General features: G+C 39.3%; 1 protein-coding gene across 6 annotated transcripts in view; it reads left to right on the forward strand.

Moving 5' to 3' along the window:
• The window catches only part of LOC128685755 (collagen alpha-1(I) chain-like), a 343,376-nt gene extending 324,100 nt beyond the window's left edge, over positions 1–19,276 (forward strand). For 3 of the 6 annotated variants that reach the window (XM_070087796.1, XM_070087797.1, XM_070087798.1), the window contains 5 exons: positions 3,457–4,887; positions 6,351–7,164; positions 7,883–8,262; positions 12,859–12,906; positions 13,746–19,276. In XM_070087796.1, coding sequence (XP_069943897.1) covers positions 3,457–4,887; positions 6,351–7,164; positions 7,883–8,262; positions 12,859–12,906; positions 13,746–14,720 — 3,648 coding nt within the window. In that variant the 3' untranslated portion in view covers positions 14,721–19,276. Of the gene's footprint in view, positions 1–110; positions 274–3,456; positions 4,888–6,350; positions 7,165–7,882; positions 8,263–12,858; positions 12,907–13,745 lie in introns of all 6 variants that reach the window. The other 3 variants (XM_070087801.1, XM_070087800.1, XM_070087799.1) reach the window with 3 other exon arrangements.
• Positions 19,277–24,791: the final 5,515 nt, after the last annotated feature.

Consider the following 24,791-nt stretch of genomic DNA (forward strand, 5'->3'; position numbering starts at 1 on the left):
GATACGAGACATGTAATATTTGATTATTTTATTGTAACATACAATGTGTGTCAGTATGTGTTAAACTCTAATCCGTACCTACTCTCTGCCTTTTTGCTTGACACTTATAGTGGGCTGAAGAATCATCTCTTGCTAATGTCCAGCAATAGTCTGCAAGCATTCTTGTGCCCTATTTCCCCTGGTACCATTTTTCCACGGTTGAAATATCTTGGTGAAACCTTTCACCATGTTCGTCACTAACTGCCCCACAGTTCACTGGAAAAAAGTCTAAATGTGAGTCCAAAAAGTGGATTTTAAGTGACTTGTGTTACATCCCATGTTCTTGTAAGCCTTGATGAGGTTTTTCACCAATTCTTCATAGTTGCTTTCCCTTCTGTTTCTGAGAAATCCCTTCACCACTAACTTGAATGCTTCCCAAGCAGCTTTCTCCTCCCCACGAAGGTCTGATTCAAAGTCACCATCTTTAAGAAGCTCTCAAATCTGAGGACCATTGAAGACTCCCTCTCTTATCTTAGCATCGCTCAGTGAGGGGAATTTTGATGTTAAATACTTGTGTCCCTGACCTGATTTGTCCATAACTTTTACAAAGTTTTTCATGATCCCCAGTTTTATGTGTAGTTGTGGTAGCAAAATTTTGTTTGGTTCCATGAGAGGTGGATGTTGAACATTTTTCATCCCAGGCTCCAATGATTGACGAGGTGGCCAGTCTCTCCTGATGTAGTGGGAACCTCTTGTACGGCTGTCCCAAGCAGCAGTACTTGGTGTATCTGCCCTGCAGGCCCATCACAAAAACAACAACCTTTAGGTCACCACAGAGCTGCCATTGATGTTCATCATATTTCATGCATTGCAACATATGCTTCACATTCTCATAAGTTTCTTTCATATGTGGTGCATAGCCCACAGGAACTGATGGTTTCCTGTTACCATTATACAGCAAGACACATTTCAGACTCGTTTTTGATGAATCTATGAACAACCTCCAGTGACTGGGTTCGTAGTAAATACCAAGTGCTTCCATCAGACCATTAATATTCTTGCAGACCACTAAATCACCTTCCATTACGAAGAAATTGTTGAACTACTGCTGACGGTCACGAAATTTTGATATCTTCACATCAGCTACTAGGAGATTCCACTGTTGAAGATGAGAGCCTAGCAGCTCTGCCTTATTTTTGGGTAGTTCCAGATTCCTGACAAGGTCATGGAGTTCCCCTTTTGTTATGAGATGTGGCCTAGAGGAGTGGTCTTCATCAAAGTTTCAGTCATTCTGTAATCCAGCACTGCCATTCTTCTCTTCTTTCTCCTCACCACTTTCTTCATCTGACTAGAAGGATACTGAAGTTGGTGCATCAGGAACAGGTAGACCTTCTTCATGTGGAACTGGGTGAATACCTGATGGTTATTATTATTATTATTATTATTATTATTATTATAATCAAGGGGGAAGCGCTAAACCCAGAGGATTATACAGCGCCTGGGGGGGGGGGGGGATGTGGAAGGCATTCAGGCTTAATTCGGGGAACTGGAGCACAGATCCAATTCCCTAAATCAAGAGCCCCTCACCAACATCAAGGAACCTTCCTTGAGGGGAAATACCTGATGGAATGTTTGGATATTCAATGGACCCCTTTTTTTTTTCTTTGACTAGCCCTTTTGTACTGGAGGTACCATGCAGAAATAACAATTGTTGGCATGACCTGTTGGCTCTCGCCATGTCATTGGCACAGCCATTTGCTAAGGTTAGTAGCACAATTGTTGCAGCATATGTGTAGAGCCCAGTTCTTATCCTGGTCACCAGTCTTGCATCCAAAATATAGGTGATATGCCTTTCTAACCATAGCATTAAATGGCACTTCTGTGATGCAAAGGTCACCTCACCACAAATGTAGCAGAAGTTGTCTGCCCTATTCACACGAGTACAAGGCATTTGAAAGAAGAAAACGGCAAACAGTTAGAAGATAAACAGAATTTATTCATTAATTTATCATTATAATACAGAGCATGACAGCTATGCAGAAATATTTATGCGCTATATCATTCAGTAGGAAAATAAAGTTAATATAATAAGCCTCACTTGCATGTCAGTAGCTTGCTCAGTGAATATTTATTATAAGAAAATCGCCTACCTTTCACCTCAAAATATAAACTTGCACAGTACAAACCACCTTCTATGACTGCTGGAACAATAATGAAGGGCAGTGAAACTGTGAGTGTGGTAAGAAACAACACTGCCGCAAGCCTGTTGGAACCTGTTGTGACACGTCGGTGTATATTGAAAAGTAGAGCTAACAAACAATTTTAACCATGATATTCATTATCAGTGACCTAAAATTAGTTGGAAATTGCTACTCTGGTCTCGGAAGCATTTTGGTTGTTGACCAGTGTATAATTTTTACATACACTCTTCCCTCACCCTTGCTTCCTACCTTTCCCCAATGCAAAGGAACTATGCATCCTCTCTTAGATAGCTTCTTTTCTTTCATACATATTTTGTATAAATACACCAACCAATACAAAATTATACCCTCATCTTCTTTCAGCATCTCAGTCTTAGACCATTAATGCATGTTGTTTTACCCTCTTTCAATCTACCAACCTCCACACAAGTTTTCTTTACACTCACCTCTTGGTTTTTCCCATCATCCTAACAGATTTAATTCCTCCTTGCCTTATGCATGAAATCTCTGCCTCCTTTTCATCATTCGCTTTTAATAGTTTCTCAGAACATTTTCTCTTTAGTACCTCCATTTTCATTTTTAACTGCCACACCCATGCTTTCTCATCTTATTTCTCCCTCAAGACAGAATTTGTGCACTTGCCTTACAAAGCAAGGATTTTTTTCCGAACAAGCTGAGCATGTGATGAAGAAAAAGATGCACATTTCAGAACAAGCTTCTAGTGGTACAACATTTCACTCTGTTAAAGACTTTATCAAATCATGAAAAACCTCTAAGAGAGCAAAATATTGTCCCAGTGAGAGCCTGTCCTGCAATGTTTTTCATTTCTTCAATATTGTCAGCAATTTGTTGTTTGGATCCAAGCTCAACAAATATTGAATTTTTTGCTATAACTGCAACAAGGTAGTGTGAGCATCATCAAGTTAATATGCAGTATTTCATTAATGTTAAATCATTTTAATTAAATTTAGGCTGACTTTAACAGGTTGGGTAGAATTAATTAATATTACATAGCATAAATTTTAGCAAGGTTTAAGTTGCTAAGTTTTGGTGCAAAATTAAAATGTTAATTTATGTGAATATGTATTGCAGGAACTATCATAATTGACTTGGCATCTATTTTTTGAATTTCCTTGTATGCAACCAATCATTAGTCATCGTATTTATTTTGAGGATTGATTTGTATAATTTAAGATTATATAATTAAGTAATACAGTCCTCTAATGCTGGGATTATCTAATCTGACATTTAACAAATTTAATGCATTTTATTGCAGCAATCGAAGATGTTAGCCCGTGGGCATGACCAGACTACATCATCTGGTGAGACCCATGAAAATGAGCCAGCTGCAAAAAAACAACGGTTGAATAATGGTGCTCCGCCTCATGGACCCATACATGGCACCCCCTCCCATGGTGGTCCTCCCCATGGTGGACCTCCACATGGGGGCCCACTTCATGCTGGGGCATCCCAGTCTGGTGGAGCAACAGGAGACATCAACGACTTTCAGATGGTACAACAACTTCCCAGTATAAAAAAGACGGAATCCCCTGTGCCTACAGGTGCAACTACCTCTGCCTCGAATGGCCCTCCTATAGATGATGTTAAGAAGGAGCAGCAAGATCTAGACATCACCCTCCTTGATGACATCGAAGACTTTAGTAATATTGGTGATATTGAGGACATGGGGATCAATTTTGATCAGTTCATGAGTGATTTAGATTTTGACAATATTAAGCAAGAAAATAGTAACTCTGGTTTGGGTGATTTTGTGAAAGAGGAATCTGTAGACAATTTATTTGATAACGAACCCTCTAGTGTTAGTAGTGACAGTGGTGTTGCGAGTGGGAATGCCAATGCCCAGAGTCCCCAAATAGCTATGAGCAAGGGCGGTGGTACATCCACCTCCTCAGCCTCTCCAGTGTTTTCACAGTATCCAGGAACTCCCCCCGTGTCTCATACCTCTACCCCACCTACCTCCTTCACCCCAACCTCATTCAATCCCACCTCCACTTCTAGCACGTCTGGTTCCCCAACTCCATTCTCCACCACCAGTAGTGTGCCAAAAATGCGTATGGCTCAGTCGGATATGATTCCTGCTGCCCAGACTCTGAAACAAATGGCAGAGCAGCATCAGATAAAGATGGTGTCTACTGGGCCTAACAATATTCGGCCTGGTTTTGCTGACTATCAGTTAAATAATATAAATAACCCTGGTGGGCCTGGTATGATGGCTCAAAGTGGGAGCATTAATAATCAAATGTATACTAGTAACATGAATCAAACAAATGCCATGTACAATAATCAAAATAGTGGTATGAGTGAAATGGAAATTAAAAAGCGTCAACAACTAATACAACAACAAATGGCACAACAGCAACATCATCAACAACAGCAACAGCAACAACAACCACAACAACAGCAATCACAGCAACAACAACAGCAGCAAGCCCAGCAGCAACAACCAGGGTCCCAACAGCAAGCACAAATGCAAGGAGGGATGGTGCCATACCAAAATCGTATGTCACCTATGGGTTCATACCCCAACTCTTCTCAGCCTGGTACTTTAACACCTCAGCAGTATCAGATGGCTGGAGCCATGGGGGCTGGGGTTAGGGGCCCCTATCCTGGTGGACCTCGGGGCCCATCACCTATACCACCAGGATCACAAGGAGGAGGGCCTTCACCCATGACTGCTGGAGCGCAGGTTAGTAAAGTAAATATATTACTTGCAGGTTATGTTAGATTGTTGTGGCCAGATATAAATGTAGTGTACAATATATTGGTAGAAATTATATTTGCAATAGGCAAGTATTTCAATAAACTGTTTTTTTTTTTTTTTTGCTTTATTTAATGCTAATATTATAACATCTTTATTATTTTCACGTGAATTTGAATGAGGGATGCCTAGCAGACTAATAAATTTTTCTTTGGACAAGAAATTATTCTCCAGTTTGGTTTCAGTTAGATTCTCTTTTGTCAGGTTTCTTCTCATTTATTGTGTCCCATGGTTTCTAATTTTTTAAATTACCCATCTATGCTGGTATATATAAATTCTTTTATAATTTGTTTATCTCTTTAAAATATGGATGGGTCTTTTTTATCATGTTCCCTGTGTACTATTCTCATAAGCATTTATTGGGCCATTTTGACTGTTACTTTGTAGAAAAGTGTTTATTTTCCTTTATTTAATTTTTTACAGTTCATATGCATTGTACAGTATTTTTGTTTTTTCGTCTCTTGTTATGTCTTGCTTAATTGCTCTTCTAGTTGTTGTTTTGATTATCTGTGCCCCTGACTCCCTTTAGCAATTCTTCATTATGCTGGACCTAAGTCAGTATTAATAATAGCAAGGTGTTCTAATTTTTTACATTACCTGATTCACCAATATTCTGCTGTGTTTCTTAACTGCTGAAGTTAGCTTCTGAGCATTTTGTGATTACACAGAAAGTTCTCAATTTAATGGCCTAATGGGGGTAGCAGGTGGTTGGTAATGGCAATTATGGTAGATAGAATGAGATTGTTCTGTCATGATTATAACAATAATCGATGGGCTTGGTCCAGTTTTTCCACATTGATTGTGCCAGAAGATTTTGTCCCATATTTCTGTTAATTCAAGAGTTTACTATGTCGGTTTGTCCTGCTTCCGCTTCATCTTTTTTGGTTCTTAATGGTATGCATTATTTCTTTTTTGTACAACTATAAACAGCATCCATTTAATCTCTCATTGACAGTTTCCACTATTAGCTTAAAACATATTATCTTTTTTGGTCTGTGTTTGTCATGGTGATACTTTTTTTTACCTCATATACTTTTATTTTTTGGCTTTACTTCATTGCATTCACACAAATCTTTGTCTCTCTTTGATTTATAGTAATCTGCATCTCACTCAGTTTTATTGTCTGGTTTATTGTACAGTATCTTAATTAGTTGCTTTTTGTTTTATTTCACTTTAACATCCCAGCCATATGGATAGGACTCTAAAGAAAGTTTACAGTCTTGTTACACAGATGTAGGTTTAAACCGTCATGCTACTCATGGGTTATTACATATGTGAACACATATACACATGTTTATTTTATATGTAACATTCAGTAAGAAGATTGTTTTGGGGGGGTCAGATTGCTTTTAGTACTAATCTAGATTGGGTTACCTGTCCTTCCCTGACAGCTGGGTGGTCAAATGGGAGCAGATGGCAAAATGAGTAATGAGATGTTCTACCAGGGCCAGATGAGTGGGCAGTATGCTTTGAGCCAGCCACAACCCCCACGATATCCTGGTCAACAGATGATGGGCCCAGGCACCATGATGCGGCATGTGACTCCAGCAGGGGGTCAAATGGTGGGTCAGACAGGCCAAATGATGTCTCGACCACCACCGCCTGAATATCGGCAGGTGGCACTATTGCAGCAACAGCAGCAGATGATGGGTCAACCTATGCCTCAGCCAATGACCCAGATGGGACAAAGCATGGGTCAGATGAGTTACCAAGGCATGCGGCCCAGTATGAGACCGGGTATGGTTAGTGGTCCTATGGTTAATATGGGGTCAAGCCAAATGATGGGTGGCATGACTCAACAAACATTACCCCCTAATATGCCTACCATGAAGCCTGGTATGGTACCCACCACAACCATGAATCCCACCTCCAGTATGGCAAGTAGTACCATGGCTGGGGCTACTATGCCTACTATGAGTGTGGGAACTATGTCAGCCAGTAACATGAGTAATAGCTTAGGTCAGGTTAGCACAGCAGGTACCATGGGTATGGTTAGTCGCACACCCATGGCCACAGGTGGTATGTTGCAGCGACCTAGACCACCTAATGTAAATATAGGCCCGGGACCTGGTGGACTTAACATTGGAACACAGATGCCACCTTCAAGACCAGAGTGGCGGCAGATTATGATGCAGGGAGGTCAAGGCAACATGCAAATGATTGGCCCAATGAGACCAGGATATCCTCAGCAACAACCACAGCAAGGTTAGCATTTTAAGTATTCAGTAATTTCTAATTAAAATTATAATGTAACTACAGATTTTCATTACTAGATCATTGTCAGATTCTTTTATATTTTTCTTTCTTTCTTTCAACAAACCGGCCGTATCCCACTGAGGCAGGGTGGCCCAAAAAGAAAAACAAAAGTTTTTTTTTTTAAATTTAGTAATTTGTACAGGAGAAGGGGTTACTAGGCCCCTGCTCCCGGCATTTTAGTTGCCACTTACAACACGCATGGCTTACGGAGGAAGAATTCTGTTCCACTTCCCCATGGAGATAAGAGGAAATAAACAAGAACAAGAACTAGAAAGAAAATAGCAGAAAACCCAGAGGGGTGTGTGTGTATACATATGCTTGTACATGTATGTGTAGTGTGACCTAAGTGTAAGTAGAAGTAGCAAGACATATCTGAAATCTTGCATGTTTATGAGACAGAAAAATGGACACCAGCAATCCTACCATCATGTAAAACAATTACAGGCTTTCGTTTTATACTCACTTGGCAGGACGGTAGTACCTCCCTGGGCAGTTGCTGTCTACCAACCTACTACTACTTTTATAGTTAATTAAAAAAATTGTACCTTTAATATACATAAGTTACACATAGACATAATCGAGATAATTTTCTTTTAACAGGAAAAGCCTGGAATTTGTATTTTTATATGCCATTTGATGGTACTGATGTGATGTTTCTCTCACACAGGTGCCATGATGAGCCAGGGTGGTCAAATAATTGGAATGCAACGGGCACCTAATCAGATGATGAACATCATGGCCATGCAGCAAGGTCCATCCATGCAAGGTGGACCTGGTATGCAAGGAACCCCAGGTATGCAGCCAGGACCAGGAATGCAACCAGGTCCTGGAATGCAACAAGGACCAGGAATGCAACCTGGTCCTGGTATGCAAGGGGGTCCTGGGATGCAGGCTGGACCAGGTATGCAAGGTGGACCAGGAATGCAAGGAGGCCCAGGAATGCAAGGAGGCCCAGGAATGCAAGGTGGACCTGGAATGCAAGGAACAGGAATGCAAGGTGGCCCAAGGATGCAAGCTAATATGGTTGCCTTGACACAGCAAGGACAGGTATGTGCCGAATTTACTTGTACATATGTTACTTTTAACAAACATGAAGGAAAATTATTTGTAACTAATATTTTGGCTTTTTCTATATGTATTTTTCCTATAAGAAGGAATGTTGTACTAATTATTTGTCTTTTGGGCATAATGATTTTGTAAAATAAGAAATAGAGTACAGTATTTAAAAATCTGTTCTTCAACAACAAACTCTTCCTGTATATGACGTGGATACATAGTTGCCTTCTCTGTGGCCTGATCCGTTGACGGCTTACTGAACAGCCTGATCAAACAGGTGTTTTCAATTTGCATTTGATTGTAGGCACTGCAGCAAGGCTGATCATGTAAAATTTCCTGGAACTTTATTTGAAAAATCTTCTTCCTAGATCTTAATTTATAGTGTGTCTGTTTTAATATAATTGTCCCATCCTGCTTGTCATTGGATCTTTTACACTTGCACACTTTTCCCATGTCTCTGGAAAAGAGTTATTTCAAGTGTATAGATTTGGTACGAGTTTCTCCTACTTTTTCTGTGATGTATATTTCTTGCTTGCACTCGAGTGATTACAGTTTCAGAATTTTTAGGTACTTCCAATATTTTTGGGGTGGATGCATGCAGTTCTTTAGGTTACTTGTTTTGCCAACTTTAAATGAAACGTCGAATCACAATCTTCATAGAACAGCACGAAGCGGAAAGACCATGCTCGTTGCAGTTGTTGAACCATTATGATAGAATTTAGGAGGCCTTTGAAGAAAGTCAAAATGTGGAGATGGTGTACATGGATTTTGCAAAGGCATTTGACATACATTCATGGAGAGTTATATCACATTAAAAGATGTTAATTGGTATAATGGGAAAAGTAGGCAAGTGCATATTCAGTTTTCTGCAGATAGAATAACCAACACAAAACAGTACACAGCAGAGAATTTAGCCTTAGCTGTGTAAAAGGCGTAATACCCCAAGGGATGGTCCTCATAGCAGATATGGATAAAAATGCCCAGCCAACTTCATATCATTTGCAGATGATACAAAAAGTAAGCATGAAGTCCCCTTAGCAGAAGACACTGAAAAAATGCAGGAGGATTTAAGCAACGTTTTCCAGTGGGAAGTAGAAAACTAAGTTTTCAATGTTGACGACAGATTCTTGTTCAGATATGGAAAAATGAAGAACTCCCAAGGGACAGAATTTACAAAACACACGATCACCCCCAAATAAAATGAAAGATGATGTGAAGGACCTGGATGTAATAATATTGGCTGACCAGTTGTTTAGAGAACATAATAAGGCAAATTATTAAAGCTGAGTAAATGTCATGGTGGAATGAGAACATTCAAGATCAGTATAATATTGCCATTGATGATGCTATTCATTTCACTTGTGTTCTCTTGACTGGAATACTGTTTGGTGTTGATGGTACCATTCAGAGGAGGGGGAGATGGCAGAACTGCAACAGATACAGATATTTTTTTATTGCCTGCATAGGGCCAACAAAGCACTCAAACTATTGTGAATGCCGAAAAGTTCTGAATACTGTTATGTATTCTCAGGAGAGGATATATAGATGATATATAGTTGTACATGGAAGATATTTGAGGTCCTTATCCCAAACCTACACAGTACCATAATAATGTTATGGAGTGAGTTATGGGAGGCAGTGCAAAATATACCCAGTGAAGGGTAAGAATGCTGTGGGCATAAAAAGTGTAAACTGTATCAAGATCTATGGACCCAGAATAAAGGACAAGTGTTATTTATATAGGCAAGGCCTGGAGACATGATTAATGAACAGAGGAAAGGTTGCTTTAGTGGTTGGAATGCCTACAGTGTTTATTTTGGACTTTTTTGCCCATTATAGGACAGTTCTGATAGTTAAATGGGCAGTTTCTTGCTCAGGTAATAGAACAAAAGGCATACTAGCAAAATGGTTAGGAATTGCATTGAATTGAGCATTGGAATTGGCTTAAAATAGGACTCAAAGTGGACAAAATCGCTGATACATTTGGCTAAATATCTTTAGATTCTTCACCTTCCTTTACTTGCCAGATCAACAGTTTCCCTGACTTTTCACTGATGGAAAATCAGCAAGATGATTCACCACACTAGGCCATATTTTTCCTTGAACAAGCTTTTATTGTTGATCTTGGTACGTGATCCCATGTTCTTTTCACAAAGGGGATTGCATTTACAGTGTTAAATTTGTGCTGAAACTCTGGCACTTCACTTAAAATAGGACTCAAAGTGGACAAAATCGCTGATACATTTGGCTAAATATCTTTAGATTCTTCACCTTCCTTTACTTGCCAGATCAACAGTTTCCCTGACTTTTCACTGATGGAAAATCAGCAAGATGATTCACCACACTAGGCCATATTTTTCCTTGAACAAGCTTTTATTGTTGATCTTGGTACGTGATCCCATGTTCTTTTCACAAAGGGGATTGCATTTACAGTGTTAAATTTGTGCTGAAACTCTGGCACTTCACTGTCTGTCTCATCAGTTGCTGCCATTAGTTAACCCTTTCAGGGTTGGTGCCGTACTAGTACGCATAAATTCTAGCGCCTTCAAATCTAGCAAGAGAAAGCTGGTAGGCCTACATATGAAAGAATGGGTCTATGTGGTCAGTGTTTACCTGGAGAGAGTTCCGGGGGTCAACGCCCCCGCGGCCCGGTCTGTGACCAGGCGCAGTATAAAAAAAATCCTGCAGCACACAGTGCATAATGAGAAAAAAAAAACTGACCGTGTTTTTGCTTTAAAGCAGCAACTTTGCAGTGTATTTTTGTATGCTATTTATGGTTGTATTCTAGTTTTCCTGGTCTCATTTTATAGAATGGAAGACATATTACAGAAATTGAGATGATTTTGATTGGTTTCCCAATGAAAAGTACCTTGAAATTGAGCTCAAAGTAGCAGAAATGTTCGATTTTTGCCAAAATTCAAAAGTAAACAAATCATGCCATGCGTCCAATGCAGTAGTCTGCATAACAGTAAATCTTCTAGAAGACCCCTAAATGCAAGATTTTTCAGGGATAGGTACATCCTCGCTTCAAAAATAAAGTTATTCTTGAAGCACTTGGTAAAGGCTTCAGTCACCCATTGTGTGGTGTTAGACTTTCAGATAACAGGCAACTTCATTTGTACTGTATCTGTGATTTCACTGAGGCTGTTTTCATTATAAATACAATATTGAATTGCTGGATTACCTAACAATAAGCACAATTTCATTAGTCCAAAAGACAGTTCTTTAGTTGAGTTCATTTGTACTGCAGTTGTCTGTGTGGCAGCTACATGATGTTACGCTTTCTCATATAGTTCTCGGCTCCCTAATATAAACTACTGAAAATGTAGCTCCATTGCTTTGTAGCTGTTAGTTTACAGACATTTTATATTATGGTTCAGTAGTCTTATTTAACATTATACTGTATACGTATACATATTTTTATTTGATTAGTACATGTACTGGCAAATTTTTTTTATTTGCACCCTGTATTTTCTGTCAAGTACATGTAACAGTAACCTTTCATTGAGAGAGTTAAGTATTCTTTATACAGTACATACAATTATATTAATAAATGATGAATGAGAAATATATGTGACATCGGTATTTTTATTTCCAAAATAGTTCCATATGTGAAGTAGGCTTCTCCAGTCGAACACAGAGGTGATTTTGAAGTGTTCAGTCTTGCAACTTTGACAGGTTGTCAGTTCCTTAGCTTCAAGCTAAGGGATGTTCTGCCAAGGCTAAGGAAGTGAACACCATCTGTCAAGGTTACCTCGCCACTTCCACCATCTCCAGTATTAAAATCACTTCTCTGTTAAAATGAAGAACCCTGCAGCACAAACAAAACTTTCGGAATTAAAGATACCAAAGTGATGCATATGTTTCTTATTCATCAACTTGTTGATATTTTATGCCATTACTAATGTAATATGACATAATGAAATTTTGGATGTGGTAGAACCTTATACGGATGCTTTTAAAAGGTAACGTGTATCGTTTCTAATATTTTTTGTAATGCAATATATGGCTAGGTTCAGAAGTAGGATTCATTTAAGGACTTAGGTTACTGTCATTTAAAATGATAAGTTCTTTACTTTTCCAAAGGCAGATCATATTTGTACATGGTCTAGTTTTCATTATATATGGAGGACCAGCAGCTTACCAACTCTGTACCTGTTGGAATTTTTAATGAGTTGCAACTCCTTCTCTGTAGCTTCTAGTGAAGAAGTTAATGGGCATTAAATATTTCACAGATGTGCAGAATGGATGCTGTTGAGGATGTATTGTATCCCTGTTATATTTTGAGGTCACTATATATTGCTGAAAGCTCTTTGTCATATGTTTTAAAATTCTTGCTAGTATATCATTTGCTTAATTATTATTATATTTACTAAAAAAGCTCTGCACCTGTTTGGGTCATTCAATGCTACATCACTTGCTTTATGGCTGTTGTCAATGAAATTCAACCCATTCTGCCCAAAGCCAACTATTTTTGCTTTTTAAGCATTTTTGGTGACGTTCAAGATTTAACGAGGGTTTGAGTTTTTCAATGATTCCATTCCTTGCTCGTGCACGAGAAATAAAGAACTTATCTTGATGTTACAGGCAGACTCAGCCAAGATACAGCAGACAGCTCTTTCAAGTGTCAAAAAGGTAACAATACAGTTGATAACATAAATATTTAAGAAATATGGTTCTTACATGCTTCTTACCTAATTGGTTTCTTTCTACAAAATCTTATAATTTTTTTTCAGGAAAGAAACAGGATTTAGATTTGGAAGGCTTAAAGCTGTAGAATTCTGTAACTTAATTGCTGTATAGAAAATTGGCTGGAAAAAGGGGAACAAAGGGTCTTGAGGGAGGGAAAAAATTTAATGTTGTTTATGTGAAGTACAGAAAATGTCAGAGGGGTAAGGATACGCTGTAAAAATTAAACGTGAATTAGATTAATGCTTAATGTGGGTATTATGTAAGTGCACCTGGTTAATCTGAAGTGAAAAATGTTGACAACATACTGGGATTATTGCTCAAGATATAGAAATGGTTAATGTATATAGATAAAATTATTTAATATGAAAAATCCCTATTGGGTATTGATTTTAATTACTGAAAACTTATTTTCAATATATGATCAGCAAAGAAAACACAATGAATATTTTACCTAATTATCCTGTATTTTAATTGGTATATTAGCTGTAATTCATCTGCAGCTGTACCATTACTCACTTTATAAGATGATCACATTACTAGCACTTGCTGTGGATGAAGGCACAATTGATAGTGATTTGCTCAAATCGTATCTTAGCAGTTTATACTGTTTAATGCCTGGGATCAAACTTGGGGCCACCAGAAGCTATGAACTGTGTTATACTTTATCACATATTATATTATGAAGAAAAAATGGACATCATTTAAATGTAGAAATTATTTTAGTATCATATTCTCTAATGTAAGCTGTTGGAATTCTTGATTAACATTTTCTTAAATTTCAGGTCCGGATGGGTATACACATGAGCCAAGCTGGAGGGATGGGGGGTGCTCAAGTGACCTCTCAGTACCCTGGACAACAAGGGCAGATGACTTCTATGGGGCAGATGCCCCCTGGACCTAACCAGATGTTAACCAATCCAGCTGCACAAGCCAGAAATCCTGCAGCTATGGCTGGTATGACTGGTGCTCGCAGCCCGGCGGCTATGGCTCAAATGAGTGGACCTGGCCACCCCATGAGTCCTGCAAATAGGGGACAGATGGGTGGGGCCAGCCCTGTCAACATGGGTCAAATGAGTGGTCCTGGCCAAGCTCCCAGTCCAGCCAATATGGGGGGTATGGCACATCCTCGATCTCCTGCTACCATGGGCCAGATGCATCCTCGCAGTCCAGCCACTATGAGCCAGGGAGGACCAGCTAGACCACTGAGCAACCCTGGAATGGGTCAAGGAGGCCCAACACGACCCTTGAGTAACCCTGGTATGTCTCAGCAGCAGGGACAACAACCAACACAAACAACAGCAGCAGGACCAACATTAGGAGGTCAGACTCCTGGAAGTACTGCAGGACCCTTGAACCGTGGATCACCAGGTGGTATGAACCAAAATCCCAGCAGTATGAGCCAAAATCCTAGTGGCATGAACCAAAATCCTGGTAGCATGAGTCAGACCCCTGGTGGTCCTGCTGGCTCACGGCCTGGCCAGAGTCCCATGACTCAGGTACAGCCTATTCAAGGGCCAGGAAGTGGGCCCCAGGCTAATATGAACATGAGTAGGGTGAAAAATGGCCCTGCAGCAGTGAATAACGGACCTAATGCACCTCAAACCTCAGTGGCTAATCAGAGGCCCGCCAATGATGGTAATAGTAGTATACGGACATCACAACCATCAACGCCCAACCCGCCCAACTCAAGTGGCAGTGCACCACCAACAGACTTTGAATTTGACTTTGGTGAATTTGCCTCATTGATAAATGATTAAGGTGGTTATTGGGCATGGGTTTGGTGCCTCGTGTCAGTGCTGTATATATGAAGCATTCCTGTAGAAGTGTTATATAGTGTACAGTCTTAATTATTATTATTTTATTATTATTGTGTCAATAATTATCAGTGAATGGTCCAAGAAATCGAGCGAAGACAAGTAATGTAGTGTAATGATGAGGACTTGCCATATCATATAGTCTTACTGCCAAGTATTACAACCCCATACCACCAGAGAGCGCAGCCATTTTGATACAAGCAGGAGTGCTACATTCCATAATCCCTACACTGGGGCAAATCTAAAGTCATCATCCTCAGTTAAGTGGCAACCACAAATTTTGTAGCCAAGCTCATAAGCCACAATTATGATCATTTGCCCAGGAGAGTGAATTAGGTACAAGACAAAATTATTCATTTGCTCATTGTAAACCAAAAGACTGAACCTAGTTGGGGTATTTTTCCATGGTCAGTGGTGTAGCTTAGTGAGGGATGATGTGCCTGAGTAGTCACCATGGGCTGGACATAGTTTAACTGGTTTTAATCATATTTCTCTCCATGACATGGGCCTTGGAGCATTCTTATTTTCCCCAACTTTTTTTTTTTTTTACATTTTTTATTTTATTTGGTAAATATGCATTAAAGATTATACAGAGTCTGTTGGATGTCTTGTATGGCACCAAATGTTACTTGTATATATGTCAGATATCAGTGCATTTAAAAATACATTACATCCATGATAATTTGAACTTCAAGGCCCTCTTTGTGCCAAGTAAGTGTACAAAACTTATAATTTGTGACATGAACAAGTTCTTTTCTTATTACATAGACTGTCTTGTATTATCAACTGAGAGTGTTGGTCCTTGTATGCCCCAGCAAAGGTGACTGTAGCTATGTACTCTAATGTAGGTGGTTTTTGTAGAATTTTCCTACTATTGTAAATTAGCATCACAAGGAACACTAATTTTTTTTTCTGGGTAGACTTTCCACAACCATCACACTTCCATTTTCCTCCTCCCTCAGCCTCTACCATTATCATCAACATTTCCACCCCTACCTTGTTTAGTGATGCCATGTGTCCCATAATGCAGTGCAAAGGCACTTGGGAGAAATGATCTTCAAATGTAGACTATATTTATTTAAAAGTTTTATGATAATGTTAAAAACTTGGAAAAAAAAAAAGTGCTCATAAAAAAATATTCTCCCAGGTCCTGGCCATACTGCTTGCAACTGAAGTGCAATGGTAAGATACCGAAGCTCAGCATGCCTTATTTTCCACGCACACATCCATCTCCCTAGCACCACTGGCAATGGACATGGTAGCTGCGACTTGTGCTGTGTGTCTGGACAGTGATTAGTCACCAGTATTATCTTCAAACTCTGGCACACTGCACTTGGTGCTTTGCCCATACCATTTTGCCCTAAACTGTTGTCTATGCAGTATTAGTACCATTGTTTATTTTGTTTCATTTGAAGAAGTTACATTATGTCAATATATTTGTCAGGGAATATCACCTGGTGTGGGTCTCATGACCTGCTAAAGGGTGCCATTGACCCCACTGGGGGCATGGCAAAAGCCAACCGCGGTCATGCGGTGCTGGGGATGGTGGTTCTATAGACAGATGCAAAAATAAAAGGGGTGGCCATTGGCCCTGTGGTGGGCAGCGGCAGCAGCGACCGCTGACTTACCGGTGCTGGATTCGATGGTCTGATTTTTACCAAGATTTTTTATAATTAATTACCTTTTCAAAACAGTGAATAAAAATCTGGAGATGTAGGCATGAAGAAGCTTCACATCAACACTGGAAAGAAACACAAAACTAAACTATTTTTATATATATTACTTGTGCAGCATAGGACAAGAAAGACATTGTGCTGAACCTACAACATTGCATCATATTCCTGTCATAAAAAAATTCCGTTGGTTTATGCCGTACATTTCTACCATTTTGTACAGTATCATCTTCACCCAGTGATTCTCAGGTATTTTGCAGAGACCCAAACTACAAACCAATCCCCCACATATAATTATATATTTATTTGTCTTCTACAACCATTATAAATTCTGTCTGTTTTTTCTTTTGCAAGTGATCTTGTCATTAGTATTGTTATATTCTGGAATCTTTTCTGGGATGTGACATTTTTAGGTGCATTTTCTTCCATATACTTTATCCCTCTGGGTCTGTACGGCAAAATCAACTGAAAGGCATGAGAAGCCCTCTGCTGTAATCCTGCAACGAGAATCACACCCTGCATATGTATATCATGACAACAACAGAGAATGTAATAGCATAAGGTGTACCCACAGACTGATTTATGTAGTATCCTGCCAGTTCTATATGATGGTGGTTGTTCTTGGGCGTGCTTCTCACAGTTGTGTGGGTGGCAGTACGGCAGCGTGAACACAGGTCCTTCCTTGAGTGTGTGCTACATGTTCGCCAGTGTACAAACTCTAGTTTACTAGTCCATCATATAAAGGAATGAGGGGAAGATGTTGACCTGTCCATTTTTATTCATTTATTTGGGAATCTGAACATTTCTTGAAGGAAATAAACTTTCTTTAAAATATAATTTTTTTTTTTTAAATAGAGCAGCATTGAAAGTCTCCTTTAAAAAATGTTATTTTCTCTTAAAGAAATGATTTTGGACATTGCAGGTGTTGCCCTTCAGACGTGCCCATAAAGTCAGTGAAAACACAGGTTGTGTAGCAAGTATCTTTTCCAGAAGAAATATTTTTAAATGTTGAAAGTTTCAAGTGTACAAATTTAGCCTCTATTTTGAAGGCAGTGTTTTCACTGACTTTTGGTACATCAAGTTTTATAATGTAAAAATAGAAGTTTGTGCATATGTGATACCACCATTTAGTTTGAATTTTTGGTAACTTGAGGAATCAGTTTCTTTTCCAACTTTACAGAAGTGGAAATGAACCTTAACAGCTAACTACCAAAGTCTCATAATTGGTGGTCTAATCACAATACAGTACAGAAAATTATAAAAATTGGGCATCAAAGCATTTTATGACTACTACTACTACTACTACTTCTATTACTACTACTACCACCACAAGTACTATTGCTGTTTAGAAGTCTTTTTTGACGTAGGCTTCTGAAAATACACTACACGAGTACTTTACATTTGTGATATTTTTTATTTTATATTAAAAAACTATTACGGTAAGTTTAGTAGTACAAATCCTTGTGTAGTTAATTCATTAGTAAAGTGCACCTAATTTGAATTATTGTGAGGCTTAGTTCATCATTTGTTTCAATAAGTGGCTGATGTTCTTGCACACTTATTCTTTTAAGTGCAATTTCCAGACTTCTGAAAATCCTTTTATGTATTTTAATTTATTTGACCATAGTTTTATAATAATTTAATATCAGAAAACGATTTTTATATAGTATGTGTTTGTAAAAAAAAAAAAGTGTTCCAAAATGAAACTTGATTTGACAATAGAATCCAGAATTTTATTCAGACATTTCTGGGTCCTTAAATGTCAGAGTATATCTTTCTTCACTCTGTACCTATCATCCCTTTTCACAAATCATGCTTTGAATGCCCAGGAAAGGGTAAAACCTGTGGCTCAGATTAAAGTATCTGAAACCTTGTGGTTCCTTATTGAGTTTTATATAACATAATTATAATTTAACTTTTGACTTGGATACCACTCTTCACCTCACATTTATCTGAGCTACAGGTATTGTCTTGTGACAAACATTTTTGTGACCCCAGACAGTGCCGCACCGCCACCACGACAGTGTCTTGCATCACCTCGCATCGTTTCATCGAATGCACCCCAGCCACCTTTGAGATCTTGATACAAAAGGGCTGTATTTATCATCAGGACTAGATCAGTATTCCTTCATTATGTATTTTGTAACAGTCTGCCAGTTATGGCTATACTTGATGTATTGTAATATTACTCCTTGTAAATATTTTCCAGAGGCTGTTTTTATGCAAGCTATATGATTGTTACGTCTATACAAACTGTGGTACCTAAGGTAATGAAGGTAATGATGTCCCAGGTCTGCCTCTCTAGGAAACTATTACACAGCCTGAGTGAAATTAACAAGAGACAAAGGTTGCTGAGGTGTTAGTGTCACATTTTAAACAAGTGGCACAACATACAGTTGAGGCGGTGGCTCGGTCATACTTCAAGAATACAGCAGCCATTCTTTAACCCCGCTGTGTCTTGTTGGCTGCTCACTCACTTAGTGTAAGAAATGGAATTGTAAGTTTGCAGGATGTAGCTTGAAGGGCACAGGAAAAGTGAATTCCTAAGAAATAGCTCCTAAGGGTACAAGGAAAGGATTGTATTCTAGGATGTAGGTTTAGGGGGAGGGCTTTTTACGAATGCCACCAAGCCAAATAAGGAAGAAGCAGGAAGGTGGGTGCGGCACAATGACCCCCTGGCCACACCTGTGACCGGATGATCTCAGCCGACGTACTTAGGTCACAAAGTCAATTGCTTTGTATCATGTCATCCACCAGCTGACATGCTATCCTTGCAGATATGTAAATATTGTTGTCATTTCAAATGCAATAAAATAGTTTCGGTCATATAGTTTTTTCTTGCATATAACCTTATAACCATGGTTTCTCTTCGGCATCAGTGTTACTGTTCCTTAAGAACACTTGCAAGGGCATGATATACTAGATTGGGCACTAAACGGCTTTTGTGACTATATTACTTTTTTTCGATTATAATAGCATGCCAGTTTACGAGATGTTTTATAAACAAATGAAATACCTAACAGAAATTGAATTATTATTATTATTATTATTATAATCAAAAAGAAGCGCTAAGCCACAAGGACTATACAGATACTAGTAACAGAAATTGAAGAAAATCATTTTTATATGAGAGTAAGAGCTATCAAGATTTAATTTAAATTGTACAGAAATGGTTGTAAATATCTTTAATTTGTTTCTTAAGGAGGTGCAGTGGTGCTGGTGAAGGGCTTTTGATTCAGAGGTGGGGCTATCCTTTCCTGATTACTTCCCATTCCCCAGGCTCTTTGTGACCCTTATGGGTTTAGTGCTTGCCGATGAATATATGTAGTCAACAGAAATAATCAGTATTGCAAAACTTAAGTTTGACAACCAAGAGCCACCCACAATGGTTTATTTAGCAGATCACTACTGAAATGAGAACTTGTTACCAACTCAACAACAGTGTCATGACTGCTAGCATTTCAGCCATATAGCAAAGTACTGCTGATAACAAGTATGTGTTTGATTTGTGCTAGCACTATTTGCTATTACTCACCTGCAAGTGGTTCGAACACCCCATTGAATACTGAATGACCCATATGAGTTTATTGCTTTACAGAAACACTGTAATAATAAATCATAATAATGAAATTCATGGTAGAGTTATTATTGAAAGAATTAAGGGTAAGATTTAGAGCAGGATCACTGATGAACAAGGAGGCTTTAGAAAGGGTAAGGAATGTGTAGACTTAGTGTTAAAACTGAAGCATATAAGTGAATAATATTTAGAAAAGGTTAAGAAAGTTTGCTTTCATGGATTTAAAAATGGGGAGAGACGATGTAAGTGTAAGGAATAGGTGGTAGGATACTAAATGCTTTTACTATGAGGATAATAAGGCTCAGTTCAGGATATGTTGGAGAAAGGGATATTATTCAATAATGAGCAGTGCTGTATGATCTTTATTGCTTTAGTGCTTAGTTATGATGATGATGTTCAACAGTGAAAGTAAGCCATAGACAGGATAAGTGATGTCACCATGGTTGTTTAACATATTTATAGATGGGGTTATAGAAGAAATAAATCTTAGGATGTTGGGGAGTGGTGTGGTATTAAAATAAGCAGAATCTAATACAAAAATGGGAGTTGTCACAGTTGCTTTTTGCTGATGCTGCTGCCTTTTGGGAGGTTCTGAAAAGTTGCAAAGGTCGGTGAACAAATTTGGGAGGGTACATAAAAGAAGGAAATTAAGTGAACATAGGACAGAGCAAGATGATGAAGGTAACAAACAATTTAGGTTATGAAAGACTGGAAGGAGGGAGTATGGAGGAAGTGAATGTGTTCAGATATTTGGAAGCAGACTTGTTGGCAGATAGGTATATGAAAAAACAAGGTGAAGCATAAAACTTATAAAGGGAAAAAGGTGGGTGGTGCACTAAGGCATCTGTGAAAATATAGAACATTATTCATGGAGGCAAAAAGAGGGATGCACGAATAGCAGCACAAATATTCTTATATGGGTGTGAAGCATGGGTTGCGAATGTTGAAGCAAGAAAGAGGCTGAAAGCAGTGGACAGTGTCATATCTGAGGGCAAATCATGATTTGTCAGACTAGGCAATGTTCTTTCCAATCTTCAAGTGTCCAGTTTTGGAGAGCCTGTGTCCAATGTAGATTCAATTTCCTGTTCTTAGCTGAAAGGAGTGGAACCTAGTGTAGTCTGCTGCTGTAGCCCATCCACTTCAAGGTTCGATGTGCTGTGTGTTCATAGATGCTCATCTGCATACCACTAGGTTAGGTAAGGTTCATCAGGAAATGGGACAAGTGTTTTCTGATGCGGGTCGTAGTCAGATGATGACCAGCTGTTGGAGCTTTGGTCATCTGACCAAGGCCTACCACTGGCTTAGCGGTCCACCCCCTCAAAAATTATGGTCATAGTTATAACCATTTAGTGAGAACACCTGCATACTACTATTGTAACATGTGGTTATTTGAGTTACTGACTTACTGTAATCTAATTGATAGCTTGCATCCATCTGGCCATTCTCCGACTTCTTTCATTTATCAAGATGTTTTCACTCATGGAAATGCCGCTCACTGGATGCTTTGCATTTTTCACACTATTCTCTGTAGACTTGAGTCTGTTGCACGTGAAAATCCCAGGAGGTCAGCAGTTTCTGAGATACTCAAACTATCCCATCTAGCACCAACAATCATTCCACACTCAAAGTCACTTAGATCACATTTCTTCCCCATTCTGATGTTCATTCTGAAAAAACAACCAATCCTCTTGACCATATTTGCATGCTTTTAGGCACTGAGATGCCGCCATGTGGTTAGTTGATTACATGTTTGCATTAACGTGCAAGTATACCTAATAAAGTGGCCACTGAGTGTGTACTCACCTATGTGTTGTTGCAGGGGTCGATTCAAAGCTCATGGCCTATGGTCCTGTGGGTGTGTGTGAATATGTATATACGGCCTCCTCACTTAATGATGGAGTTCTGTTCCTAAGATCATGTAGGTAAGGGAATTCATGGCTAAGTGAGGAGCATACTGTAATGGTAGTGGGACGAGGATGACAAAGTTGATCCCATGTATCAGAAATCTTCCCTATGAGGATAGGCTGAGGGCCCTGAATCTGCACTCTCTAGAAAGGCACAGAATTAGGAGGGATACGATTGTGGTGTATAAATGGAAAACGGGAATAAATATGTAAAGGAGATGTAAATAGCATACTAAAAATATCTAGCGTAGACAGGACTAGCAGCAATGGTTTTAAGCTGGAAAAATTCAGATTCAGGAAGGATATAGGAAAGCACTAGTTTGGTAATAGAGTTGTGGATGAGTGGAACAAACTCCTGAGTACCGTCATAGAAGCTAAAATGTTGTGTAGTTTTAAAAATAGGTTAGATAAATGCATGAGTGGGTGTGGGTGGGTGTGAGTTGGACCTGACTAGCTGGTGCTACTGGGTCAAAAGGCGTGCTCCTTCCTTAAGTGGAGGTGACCTGACTGGGTGGGCCATTGGTCTAAGCCGCAGGCTGACATCTACCTACTGCCCCACATGGGCCAGTAGGCCTGCTGCAGTGCTTCTTTTTTCTTATGTTCTTATCTTTGATATTGCTTTAATGTCACCTTTGCACCATTTATAACATTTCTGGTATATTCTTAAATGCTTATTCAGTAATGTATTATTGTAATAGTAAACTGGTCAGAGAGGCCGTCATAAGTCCAAGGCAACAGTAAACAAGTACGTCGCTAAGTGAGGAGAGGCATACAGTGGTGTGAGGCACCCACACCACCATATGTCTTTGGATTAAGGTAAAACACCTAGCTGTGATGTGTGCATTGTGCTGTCTCTGGAGGCAGTACAAGGTTCGTAGAGTCGAGTCGTGGCCTGCCTCAGTTTGGTAAATGATATAGTATATATATATATATATATATATATATATATATATGTCCTTGGAGGCAAAGAGGGGAATGTATGAGAGTATAGTTTTACCAACGCTCTTATATGGGTGTGAAGCGTGGGTGATGAATGTTGCAGCGAGGAGAAGGCTGGAGGCAGTGGAGATGTCATGTCTGAGGGCAATGTGTGGTGTGAATATAATGCAGAGAATTCGTAGTTTGGAAGTTAGGAGGAGGTGCGGGATTACCAAAACTGTTGTCCAGAGGGCTGAGGAAGGGTTGTTGAGGTGGTTCGGACATGTAGAGAGAATGGAGCGAAACAGAATGACTTCAAGAGTGTATCAGTCTGTAGTGGAAGGAAGGCGGGGTAGGGGTCGGCCTAGGAAGGGTTGGAGGGAGGGGGTAAAGGAGGTTTTGTGTGCGAGGGGCTTGGACTTCCAGCAGGCATGCGTGAGCGTGTTTGATAGGAGTGAATGGAGACAAATGGTTTTTAATACTTGACGTGCTGTTGGAGTGTGAGCAAAGTAACATTTATGAAGGGATTCAGGGAAACCGGCAGGCCGGACTTGAGTCCTGGAGATGGGAAGTACAGTGCCTGCACTCTGAAGGAGGGGTGTTAATGTTGCAGTTTAAAAACTGTAGTGTAAAGCACCCTTCTGGCAAGACAGTGATGGAGTGAATGATGGTGAAAGTTTTTCTTTTTCGGGCCACCCTGCCTTGGTGGGAATCGGCCGGTGTGATAATAATAATAAAAAAATATATATATATATATATATATATATATATATATATATATATATATATATATATATATATATATATATATATATATATATATATATATATATATATATATATATATATATATACAAAACAACCACTCTGAAAGAATAGAGAAATTCCAAGCGCTTTCGTGACTACTCACATTATCAAGGAACTATATACAGTGGACCCCCGGTTAACGATTTTAATCCGTGCAAGAGGGGTAATTGTTATGCGAAATAATCGCTATGTGAATGAATTTTCCCCATAAGAAATAATGGAAATCAAATTAATCAGTGCAAGACACCCAAAAGTATGAAAAAAAAAATTTTACCACATGAAATATACATTTTCCCACACACAAAGAGAAGGATACATGCACAATAGTAGAGTAGTACATGCACAGTATATATTGTGTATGTACTAGTCTACTAAATGAAGAATAAATGACACTTACCTTTATTGAAGATGCAGCAATGACTGATGAGACACTGTGTCCTGGGAGTGCCTTTTCCTCCTGAGTACTGTAGGTCCTGTTTGGCATTTTCTTCCAGAACAGGCCTTATCACACTGTGTATGCCACTACGATTCTTAAATCTCTCAAACCAACCTTTGCTGGCTTTAAATTCACCAATATGAGCACTAGTTCCAGGCATTTTTCCCTGTTCACCTGGGTGTTAGTCGACTGGTGTGGGTTGCATCCTGGGAGACAAGATTAAGGACCCCAATGGAAATAAGTTAGACAGTCTTCGATGACACTGACTTTTTTGGGTTATCCTGGGTGGCAAATCCTCTGGGGTTAATTGTTTCTTGGTATTCTCAATAAGCCACACCAACAACGGTGCTACAGCAGCAGCAGCAGCAGCTGACAGTGCAGCAGCAGCAGCAGCTGTACCACCAATAGTAGCGATGGTTGATTGGGGTTTATTATACAACCTGGCCAGCTCGGAGACATGCACTCCACTTTCATACTTATCAATGATCTTTTTCTTCATCTCTATTGTAATTCTCACCCTTATTGCTGTAGGGTTGGCACTAGAAGCTTTCTTGGGGCCCATGGTCACTTATTTTCCAGAAAAAGCACCGAAAACACTGTAATAATACGAAATATTCCGATTGTATGCTTGGATGTTACCGCGGAGGCTGGCTGGTAAATAATGCCACCGGCGGAACATGTGAGCGTGGCTCAGGCCGC

This window comes from Cherax quadricarinatus, chromosome 23, assembly GCF_038502225.1.
Source record: "Cherax quadricarinatus isolate ZL_2023a chromosome 23, ASM3850222v1, whole genome shotgun sequence".
NCBI lineage: Eukaryota > Metazoa > Arthropoda > Malacostraca > Decapoda > Parastacidae > Cherax > Cherax quadricarinatus.